Source organism: Rhinoraja longicauda, chromosome 25, assembly GCF_053455715.1.
Source record: "Rhinoraja longicauda isolate Sanriku21f chromosome 25, sRhiLon1.1, whole genome shotgun sequence".
Taxonomy (NCBI): Eukaryota; Metazoa; Chordata; class Chondrichthyes; order Rajiformes; family Arhynchobatidae; genus Rhinoraja; species Rhinoraja longicauda.
In genome coordinates this window covers 16,261,689-16,274,089 of record NC_135977.1, presented here as the reverse complement: position 1 = coordinate 16,274,089, position 12,401 = coordinate 16,261,689, and the positions used below count along the sequence as shown (strand labels likewise).

The 12,401-nt window shown below is 39.0% G+C and overlaps 1 protein-coding gene across 2 annotated transcripts in view; it reads right to left on the bottom strand.

Annotated features, from left to right (window-relative positions):
* Positions 1-12,401, bottom strand: part of grk3 (G protein-coupled receptor kinase 3) — a 185,863-nt gene that overhangs the window by 53,717 nt on the left and 119,745 nt on the right. For both annotated transcript variants that reach the window (XM_078421459.1, XM_078421460.1), the window contains exons 8-9: positions 12,265-12,356; positions 5,887-5,986 (exon numbers count right to left, since the gene is read on the bottom strand). In XM_078421459.1, the coding sequence (XP_078277585.1) occupies positions 5,887-5,986; positions 12,265-12,356 (192 nt within the window). The remainder of the gene's footprint in view (positions 1-5,886; positions 5,987-12,264; positions 12,357-12,401) is intronic.

The window sequence follows — 12,401 nt, the reverse complement described above, 5'->3', positions numbered from 1 at the left end:
AAAGATGTTGATGTTCAGTTGAACCTGGATATCTTGTACATGATTTATGAAAAGGAAATTTGGGATTACAGCAATCAGGAAGTCACTAGGTATTTTGGCTTTCATTGTTCCAATAGCATAGAATCCTGGGAAGACTGCATTGGAAATACTGTGTACAGGTCTGGTTAATTGTGATAAGGGGAGCCCAGCAAACGTTAATGAGATTGATTATAGGGATAGAATTTAGAAGAATGAGATGTGATCTTATTGAAACATACAAAATTCTTACTGAGTTTGATAGGATACATATTAGAATGATGTTTCTCCTTGCTGAGATATCTCATACCAGGAGCCACAGCCTCAAATTAAGGGAACGGCCATTTAAAACAGAGATGAGAATAAATTCCCTCATCCAGTGAACAGTAAATCTTTGGAGTTTCTCATCCAAACGATCTGTGGAGGCTGAGCCATTAATTCAAGGCGAAGATTTATATTACCTACATAAAAACTTTTAATATATATTTAAATACATTATTGATATTTATTTTCAGATATTAAGTGAATCAAGGGGAATGAGTTTAGTGGCAGTGAGGTAAAAATTCAGCTAGAATCCTGTTGAATGGCAGAACAAGCAAAAGGAGTCAAATAGTTAATTATTTATATTTCTTACATTAGCTTTTTACAAAAAACATTAATGAAAACATAAGAAAATAAATGTGATATACCAATTTGTACAGGGAAAGCAATCTACCACAGGCAATGAGAGTGAATTATTTAAACAACAATTCAACTGAGTAACACACACTCATAATAAATATCACTACCATAAGGCACAATATAAAAAGGGAATAAAGACATTGAGAAACTCATACAAGTCTCCTGACGTTTAGTCAATAACTGCACTGCCCAGAGTAAAAGCAAGTCATGTTTGCACTTGTACAGTGTTTAGATTAGTCCATTTACTCAATATTCGCAGGGCAAATTCGTATGGGGCAGACATTTGAGGTCCAATCCAGGTTTCAGCATTGAACTTAAACTGAGGGTTAACAGTGATGCTCTCTTTCAGATGAGGACTGTTACCTGCCAGTCTACATAGATGCAAAGGGTTCCAATGTTAGTCGAACAAGAAACAGTGTCCTGTTGTTCTGGGCAATATTTATTTACTCACCCAACATAAGCATTATTTAGCTATTTCCTGTTTGCAGAACTCTAACAGTATCCAATAGCTTTAGTAGATTTCCCTGGTACAACCGCGACCACTATATAAATGCGAGGCTCCCTTCTATCATCTACATATCTGCTGGACTAATGACATGAATATTCAACCATTTTTCTGCAGATACTGCTTTATAATGACATCTTCATGATATAACAGCTGAACAAAACCAGGAAAAAATGCAGAGGGGTTCCTGGGCTTTATAAAAAGTGTTAAAGAGTGAGGGAAATATGAGGAATCTTGATAGAACAAGTTTAATATAGAACCCAATTATGATTGGCACACATTAGGAAGGATAAGAGTATTTTTGAAGTGAGAAGGCAGCAAAGATATACAGGCCATACTAGGGTACAAATGCCTGACTGGGAGGATGGGCGGAGGGGGAGAAAGAGCGGAGCTGTGGGTTATCAAGGAGACCCTAGCGAGGGCCTCATCTATGATGGAAGAGGGGAACCCCAGTTCCCTAAAGAATGAGGACATCTCCGATGTCCTGGTTATGGAACACCTCGTGTGAAGAAGGGTCTCGACCCGAAACCTCACCCATTCCTTCTCTCCAGAGATGCTGCCTGTCCCTCTGAGTTATTTCAGCTTTTTGTGTCTATCTTCAGTTTAAACCAGCATCTGCAGTTCCTTCCTGCACACATCTTGGGCGCAGATGGAGGAATTGGGAGTAGGGGATAGTGTCTTTATAGGAAGCAGGGTGGAAAGACGTGTAGTCTAGATAGCTGTGGGAGTCAGTGGGTTTATAATAAATGTTAGTTGGTAGTCTGTCTCCTGTGATGCAGACAGTGAGATCAAAAAAAGGTAGGGAGATGTTGGAGATGGTCCAAGTGATTCTCCAGATATGCTGCCTGACCCACTGAGTTACCCCAGCACTTTGTGTCTTTTTTGTAAACCAGCATCTGCAGTTCCTTGTTTCTACAATAAAATTCTGTTAGCTTTCCTAATGACTTGCAATACGCGTGTTGGCCTTTTATGTTTCTGCACCTGGACACCCAGTTGCTTCAGCTCTCAGACTTTCACAATTTCTTACTATTTAGAAAATACACATTTTATTTTTCCGACCAATATAGATAATTTCACATTTTGTCACATTAGACCTCATTTGCCAAATGTTTCCCCACTGTTAACCTATCTGCATCGCTCTCTAGCTACATGATGTCCTCTTCATAACATACTTTCCCATACATCATTGCGTCATCAACAAATTTAGGAACAATACCTTCAGTCTTTTCATCCAAGTAATTTTATATAAATTGTAAGCAGTTGGAATCCCACAATGTTATCCATAGCATACTGCCAATTGCATCTTGCCAAGCAGCAAAAGACATACTCTTTGGTTCTGATCGTCAGCCGATCTTTGATAAATGCCAATACATCAACTCCTACACCACATTTATTTTCTGCAATAATCTTTGATGCACCATCTTATGAAATGCTTTCTGGAAATCAGAGTGTAGCACATCCAATGGTTCTTTATCCACAACACAAAGAATTCATTAAACACAAAACATTAAACATGAAGTCATGCAATATTCTTTGGTATGCTTTTAAGGCTCCGTGATTCTGAAAGAGCCACCCGTATTAGCTTTTTAAAAATATATATATAATTTGCTTTTGGATAACAGTAGGAGACAGCTTGATTCGATTTGATGCTGGCTATTGAGAGCATGAGAAAGCCACTTTGTTACCAATGAGCACTGCATTTTTCAACAGGGCAATAAAGCACAGCTCATTAAGCACAGCAGCAGTGAAACACTCACACTTTCATCTGCCAAAATAACCAGTGACTGCACAAATTAGATATCAAGCTGGCTTGTTAACACTTTGAAGTCAACAACTTGAAAACATTAACCTGGAGAATCTTTGTGTCACTGCATCACAGGGCGGAAAGGCCTGATGGGCAGGGAGGGGGTTGGTGCCAAATCATGGATTGAAGAGTCAGTCATAGTCTGGATTTAGTGTGATCTAACTAGTTTTAGTTTAGTTTTGTATTATATGTACTGAGGTGCAGTGAAAAGCCTTTTTGTTCCGCACTATCCAGTCAGCGGAAAGATTATACATGAAGCTGTCCACAGTGTACAGACACAGGATAAAGGAAATAACATTTAGTGCAAGATAAAGTCCAGCAAGGTCAGATTAAAGATAGACACAAAATGCTGGAGTAACTCAGCGGGACAGGCAGCATCTCTGGAGAGAAGGAATGGGTGACGTTTCGGGTCGAGACCCTTCTTCAGATTAAAGATAGTCTGAGAGTTTCTAATGAAGTAGATGGAAGGTAAGGATCATTCTCCAGTTGGTTTATTCACAAAATGCTGGAGTAACTCAGCAGGTCAGGCAGCATCTCGGGAGAGAAGGAATGGGTGACGTTTCGGGTCGAGACCCTTCTTCAGACTGATGTCGGGGGTGGGACAAAGGAAGGATATAGGTGGAGACAGGAAGATAGAGGGAGATCTGGGAAGGAGGAGGGGAAGGGAGGGACAGAGGAGCTATCTGAAGTTGGAGAAGTCAACGTTCATACCACCGGGCCGCAAACTGCCCAGGCGAAATATGAGGTGCTGCTCCTCCAATTTCCGGCGGGCCTCACTATGGCACTGGAGGAGGCCCATGACAGAGAGGTCAGACTGGGAATGGGAGGGGGAGTTGAAGTGCTGGGCCACCGGGAGATCAGTGGCGTTAATGCGGACCGAGCGCAGGTGTTCAGCGAAGCGATCGCCGAGCCTGCGCTTGGTTTCGCCGATATAGATGAGTTGACATCTAGAGCAGCGGATGCAATAGATGAGGTTGGAGGAGGTGCAGGTGAACCTCTGTCTCACCTGGAAAGAATGTTTGGGTCCTTTGATGGAGTTGAGGGGGGAGGTAAAGGGACAGGTGTTGCATCTACGACCACATCTTGACCCAGACTCGCTACCACAGCCACATCTGCTTCCTTGGGACTTGCCTGCGCCTCCATCTTCTGCCCGAGATGCAACACCTGTCCCTTTACCTCCCCCCTCAACTCCATCAAAGGACCCAAACATTCTTTCCAGGTGAGACAGAGGTTCACCTGCACCTCCTCCAACCTCATCTATTGCATCCGCTGCTCTAGATGTCAACTCATCTATATCGGCGAAACCAAGCGCAGGCTCGGCGATCGCTTCGCTGAACACCTGCGCTCGGTCCGCATTAACGCCACTGATCTCCCGGTGGCCCAGCACTTCAACTCCCCCTCCCATTCCCAGTCTGACCTCTCTGTCATGGGCCTCCTCCAGTGCCATAGTGAGGCCCGCCGGAAATTGGAGGAGCAGCACCTCATATTTCGCCTGGGCAGTTTGCGGCCCGGTGGTATGAACGTTGACTTCTCCAACTTCAGATAGCTCCTCTGTCCCTCCCTTCCCCTCCTCCTTCCCAGATCTCCCTCTATCTTCCTGTCTCCACCTATATCCTTCCTTTGTCCCACCCCCGACATCAGTCTGAAGAAGGGTCTCGACCCGAAACGTCACCCATTCCTTCTCTCCCGAGATGCTGCCTGACCTGCTGAGTTACTCCAGCATTTTGTGAATAAATCGATTTGTACCAGCATCTGCAGTTATTTTCTTATTCTCCAGTTGGTGATTGGATGGTGCTGCAGTTGTGAGGGAATGTCAAAGTTCATAGGACCAATCAGGATCAGGAGCATCAACATAAACTAATTTGTAATAACTGCTAAGGGTAAAGTTGGATGCTGAGTCAAAGACACATGGAACTAGTGATTTATGGTGATTGCAGGCTTGATGTGGAACAGAGACAGTTAATCTGGGATTTGCAGTGGAATCAGTGATTGGTATTAATGGTGGGATTTCTGATTCGGGTGAAGGTTGGGAGTAAGATCAGTTGGAGTTTTGTAGGGGGTTGTGTGGTTAATATTGATCAGGAGCTGGGTGAGGAGTCGGTGGAAGGGAAGGTTTGGTCTTGTGTAAGGTCACACCTTGAGACAAAGATAAGCAGCAAAATTTACAAAATAAAGGAATTCTTTTCTCGCATAGTATTAATAAAATATGATTCTTCTGGCAATGACTTGCAGAACAACATGATTACATTTCCCAGTCAATGTTCCAAGAAAGCTGTTAGATGTGAAATGATGTAGAAGTTGAAAGGTGACTGTAAGTCACCAACTGAATATATGTTGCAGCAATCTTTTCAACAAAAATCATCTTAGCTCCCATTCTGTGACATACCAAATCCATGCTGGTTCACGAAAAAAGAAAGCATGGGTGAATTGTTCAAACTAAGAAGGAGGAGAAACAGCTGCATTGGGAAAATAAGAGACGGTTAGATTACTGCTTCTGGTCCTGATGAAAGTTGGATTAACCATCATCTAATCTGCTCCATCATCTCCACCAAACTGGCAACTAAATGGGGATGGCAACAGAAATGCCATGGGAAGATCAAAGTGAATGAACTTGATGGGCTCCATAAAGATAACTCTGTTCTGTCAATAGCTTGGTATCAATCTAACAACTTCAAAATTACAGAATCACTGAACCGCCCTGGTCCATAATAAATAAGAGACAAGATTAAAAGTGACTCTGTTTTTCTCCCAGAAAACAGAGAGACTGGTTTGATGACCAGGAGAACCATGAATGAATGAATTATGAATGCCATGAGCTCTTCTCAATATGTTCAATTGTACATAACACTTCTGTAAACAACGTGCATATGATTGGACTTACCCCAGTGCTGACCAGGGACAACATGATTCGTTCATTAAGGGCTAATGTTTCTCCCTGTTTCATCTTGATTCGCTTTTTATCCAAGCACTTCATGGCATACCTGAAAACAAAATACAAGAGGACAATTTGGTAATTTATCATGCTGTAATTCAGTATCATTTATCAATACAAATAAACAAAGGTAATGAAATAGATTTCTGATCTAGGTACAGAATGAAAGTAAAAGAAGTGAGAAGCACAATCAATTCTTTCATTATTCATATCTACAGCAGAATATCCAACAGAAAGGCAAACTGCTTTTGGTTATATACCAAACATGACTCCCCTGAAACAATATAATATATTATTAAATTGGTGTCCTTTACCCCTTGGTTGGAAGAAGCGAAAAAGAAAATGACTTGTATTTTGAATTCAATTTGTCTTTAAGATGACATACAGCGTATTTTAAGAACTGAATTTTCACATGGAAACTCTATTCGCTCAACACAAAGTAAGGTAATTATAGGCCAATCATCCAGGGCATTGGCAGCCGGAGTTTTTTGGCATGATGTAAGGCTCAACTACCTTCAGCTGCTTTATCAATATCTTTCACTCCATCATCAGGTCAATACAGGGATATTAACTGATAACGGTGCAGTGTTGAGTTCTATATGGGACTTTTTGGATCAAGACAGAGATACTTGGCAGAGATCTTCGTATCCCATTTAGCCACAGCCTAGGTCCCAGAGGACTGGAGAATAGCCAATGTTGCTCCTCTGTTTAAGGAGTAGAATCAAACCAGGGAACCATAGGCTGGTGAGCCTTGCATCAGGGATTTCTTTGGAGAAGATTCTTAGATTTAGGATTTACTCAGATATAGGAAGGCATAGCCAGCATGGTTTTGTGCAGAAGTCATACCTCCAAACTTGATTGAGCTTCTTGAGGAGGTTATGAAGATGAGTGTGTAGGGCAGGGGCTGTCGTCAACATGGACTTTATAAAGCATTCAACAAGGTCCCTTCTGGTAGGCTAATCCAAAAGACTGAGGAACATGGGATCCGCTGAAACTTGATGATTGGATTCAAAATTGGTTTGTCAGAGAAAACAGTGGGTAATAGTGGAGGGGGTTTATTCCACTACCAATAGCCTTACGGAAAAATACCCTGTAGCCCCTGGTCATTATAGCCGGGAACTTCAATTTAGCCAACCTCAAGAGCGTACTACCTAAATACAATCAGCATGTGTCTTGACACACCAGGACACCCTCGACCTCTGCTACACATCCATAAAAAACGCCCACCGCTCCATTCCCTGGCCACATTTCAGGAAATCTGACCATCTAGCTGCCTACAAACGAAACTGAAGCGGGAGGATTCAGTATAGAAAGTTGTTCAGCGCTGGTCTGCAGAAACAGATGACATTCTATGCGACTGCTTTTGAGTCCGTGGACTGGACCACATTCATGGAATCTGCGGCCAACCTGAATGAGTACACCACTGCTGTCACTGACTTTATTAGCAAGCGTGTAGAGGAATGCATGCCGAAGAAGGCAATCCAAGTGTTACCTAACCAGATAAACCGTGAGGTACATTCCCAGGTGAAGGCCACGACGGCTGTATACAAGTCAAACGACCCTGATAGGTACAAGTAAGTTCACTACGATCTTCGTAAAGCCATCAGGAATGCCAAGAGACAATACCAGGACAAATTGAGTCCCAGTATAATTATTTGGACACCTGCAGACTGCGGCAAGGCCCGAATACTATAACTGGCTGTAAAGCGAGTCAGGCAGCATCCTTGGTAATAGTGCGACCTTCCATGATGAACTTAATGAAACAAATATGATATTCCCAAAGAAGACATAGAAATCTCACACAAAACTACTTTGGTCAAGTCTAAATTAAGTTATTCAACCGGTCGTAAATAGTATTACTTTTTTCTTGGCAAAAGCATGCTGTTATACTTTCTCATTTGCTGAAGAAAATTATATTTACTTTAAAGCATTTATTAAACTGAGTAAGCATGAATAAATTAGATGTAGAGTTAAAATCTGTAACAAAGACAAACACGTACACTGCCATTAACTTATCCCATTATTCCTAACTTACCTGCCCCGTATTCATTAATCATTAACAGATGCAATTCTTAATCCTGACTGATTTGCCAAACAGAAAATGTTGCACTAGGAGGGACAATCTCGACTTTTCAGTAATGGCTATGGCATCTTTTGTTTTAGTTCATTTTTGTATGAATGCTTGAACAGAGTATTTGGTAAATCAGGTCTGCGAGCAGATGACATTTAGGTTCCCCGGCTGTAAAGCAGCCAAAAGACTCTGAGAACAATTGTGCAGTATTTCCCAAGATCTAACAATTCAGCCTTCTTATTATCTTGAATGCATTCAGCTTCCATTCTATTTTGCAGGCAGTACACATCCATCTCTGTATATTACTATGCATTTAATGCACATCATCTTATAGCTAAACGATATTCATTTTTCAACTTGAGACGCTTGTTCAATATAATTTATTCAAATAGACTATTAAATGAAGATTTAGCAATCATTTCGCTAGATGCTGAAAAAGCATTTGATCAAGTAGAATGGCCCTATCTTTTCTCAGTGATGGAAAAATTTCAACTAGGTGAAAATTTTTGTTCATGGGTGAAACTTCTATATACATCCCCAACAGCTAGAATATTAACTAATCAAATGCTGTCATCCAAATTTCATTTATTTAGGGGTTGTAGACAAGGATGTCCACTATCACCGCTTCTATTTGCCCTTATTATAGAACCACTTGCTGAGAGTATTAGATCAAATTCAGATATTCATGGCTATAACACTAACCAATAAAATTTATTTATATGCGGATGATGTGTTAATATATATTACAAAGCCAGAAATTAGCATTCCGAATTTATTAAATCTCATAACTCAATTTGGTTCATTTTCAGGTTATAGAATTAACTGGTATAAAAGTGAAATTATGCCAATAATGGAGCATAATCCGGCCATACTTCAACAATTTCCTTTTAAAATTGCCTATGAAAAGTTTAAATATCTTGGAATTTACGTGACTAGGAAATATACTTCTTTATTTAAATTAAATTTTCCTCCTTTACTCACTAAATTACACAGAAATATCCAATTTTGGAAAACACTTCCTATATCATTAGTTGGTCGTAGTAATGCTATAAAGATGATCTTTCTTCCACAGCTACTATACTTATTTCAAGCAATTCCGATCTATCTTCCAAAAAAGTTTTTTTTAAAAATTGATTCAATTGTTACTAATTTTATTTGGGACTACAAGACTCATAGAATAAATAAAAGACATCTATGTAAGTCTAAAATTAATGGAGGAATTGCCTTACCTAACTTTTTATTTTATTATTGGGCGGTTAATATTACAAATATAACCTTCTGGTTGGATGATTCTGGTCAACAACCGGATTGGTTAAAGATGGAGAAAGAGGATTGTTTACCATTTGATATTGGTGCGATCCTCTTAGCTCCAATAAATTTAAATAAAAAAACATATGGAGGTAATCCCATTATACACAGTGTTATCCGTACCTGGAAACAATTAAATCTTACTTTAAAACTGAGTAAATTATCTGCTTTCCTCCCTATTGCGAATAATCCTTCTTTTAAACCGTCTGTCTTAGATAGAGGATTTGCTCAATGGAAAAGTTATGGAATTAAAAGGGTGGGAGATCTTTATCATAAGGGAGCTTTTCTTTCTTTTCAGGATTTACAGCAGAAGTACGGATTACATGTTAATAATTATTTTAGATATTTACAACTTAGAGATTATGTAAAATCACACATGCAAGAATATAAGTTTAGAGGTCCAGAAATACTTGATGTATGCCTGAATCGACATTATAATTCAAATAAATTAATATCCTTTATTTATAATACTCTCCTTGACACTGACATTCTGTCATCAGAATCTTATAGACGAGCATGGGAGGACGAATTGAATCAACTTATAATGCAAGATATATGGGATGAAAGTTTACAACATATACATCAATGTTCATTAAATACTAGACACTCCTTAATACAATTTAAAATAATACATAGATTACATTATTCGAAGATGAAATTAAATAGGATTTTTCCTAGTATCTCTCCTATCTGTGATAAATGTCAATTTCAAGAAGCTAATTTAACTCATATTTTCGTAACTTGTATAAAAATGCAAAACTTCTGGTTGGAGATTTTTAAAATAGTTTCTAAAGTTATTAACAAAAAATTAGATATGGATCCAAAATTAATTATATTAGGATTATCAGAACATACTACAAATTTTACAGCAAGTCAGGTCCATTTTCTTGATTACAGTCTAATAACTGCGAAAAAATTAATACTTAAATTTTGGAAAAAACCAATAACCCCCACAATTAAAATGTGGACTACGGAAATGACAGAGACCCTGCATTTGGAAAAAATAAGATTTGCCTTAATTGACAAACCTGAGTTATTTTTAAAAATATGGTCTCCATTTATTGAATTTTTAGAAAAGTAAATGGGTTTGGCACAGGACTAAAATAAAAAATTTAAATTAAAAGTTGTAACTTGGGTTAGGGGTTGGATGTACTGCTATTGTCTCCCGGATCTACTCCCTTTAATTTTTATAGTTAGACCCTTTTTTTAAAAATATATTTTTTTAACCCTCTTATTCTCTCTCCTCAAGTTTATAGTTTTTTTTGTTGTTTTTTTTCTACTCTCTCTCTTCAAAAATTAAAAAATTGAAGCTATGTAAGAACTCTGTAACAAATGTGTTTTTAAAAAAAAATTCTATTTGTACATATGCTTTTCAAATTTTTTTTTAAAAAAATAAAAAAAATTGGTTTGTCAGAGAAAACAGTGGGTAATAGTGGAGGGGGTTTATTCCACTACCATTAGCCTTATGGAAAAATACCCTGTAGCCCCTGGTCATTATAGCCGGGAACTTCAATTTAGCCAACCTCAAGAGCGTACTACCTAAATACAATCAGCATGTCTTGACACACCAGGACACCCTCGACCTCTGCTACACATCCATAAAAAACGCCCACCGCTCCATTCCCTGGCCACATTTCAGGAAATCTTACCATCTAGCTGCCTACAAACGAAACTGAAGTGGGAGGATTCAGTATAGAAAGTTGTTCAGCGCTGGTCTGCAGAAACAGTTGACATTCTATGCGACTGCTTTTGAGTCCGTGGACTGGACCACATTCATGGAATCTGCGGCCAACCTGAATGAGTACACCACTGCTGTGACTGACTTTATTAGCAAGCGTGTAAAGGAATGCATGCCGAAGAAGGCAATCCAAGTGTTACCTAACCAGATAAACCGTGAGGTACATTCCCAGGTGAAGGCCACGACGGCTGTATACAAGTCAAACGACCCTGATAGGTACAAGTAAGTTCACCACGATCTTCGTAAAGCCATCAGGAATGCCAAGAGACAATACCAGGACAAATTGAGTCCCAGTATAATTATTTGGACACCTGCAGACTGCGGCAAGGCCCGAATACTATAACTGGCTGTAAAGCGAGTCAGGCAGCATCCTTGGTAATAGTGCGACCTTCCATGATGAACTTAATGAAACAAATATGATATTCCCAAAGAAGACATAGAAATCTCACACAAAACTACTTTGGTCAAGTCTGAATTAAGTTATTCAACCGGTCGTAAATAATATTACTTTTTTCTTGGCAAAAGCATGCTGTTATACTTTCTCATTTGCTGAAGAAAATTATATTTACTTTAAAGCATTTATTAAACTGAGTAAGCATGAATAAATTAGATGTAGAGTTAAAATCTGTAACAAAGACAAACACGTACACTGCCATTAACTTATCCCATTATTCCTAACTTACCTGCCCCGTATTCATTAATCATTAACAGATGCAATTCTTAATCCTGACTGATTTGCCAAACAGAAAATGTTGCACTAGGAGGGACAATCTCGACTTTTCAGTAATGGCTATGGCATCTTTTGTTTTAGTTCATTTTTGTATGAATGCTTGAACAGAGTATTTGGTAAATCAGGTCTGCGAGCAGATGACATTTAGGTTCCCCGGCTGCAAAGCAGCCAAAAGACTCTGAGAACAATTGTGCAGTATTTCCCAAGATCTAACAATTCAGCCTTCTTATTATCTTGAATGCATTCAGCTTCCATTCTATTTTGCAGGCAGTACACATCCATCTCTGTATATTACTATGCATTTAATGCACATCATCTGATACCATAACCTGTAGTGAAATCTTTTCAGCTTGTGTTAAACAATTTCATATTCCAGTCTCCTTGCCATCCTCCATGCTATACGTTATTTTATATGTAGAAATATTTTAAATTATAACTGAAGCTTATGAAATTAAATACTAAAAACAGGAATAAAATTACATTTTTCCAGTGTCAGCTTTCCTGCATCCATATACTTCTCCGAATCCTCCCCTTCCAATTATTCGATGTACGCTGAAGTCATTCATTGTTAGCTGCAAAGCAAGTGAAACATCATTATTATATGAGGAACATTGAGT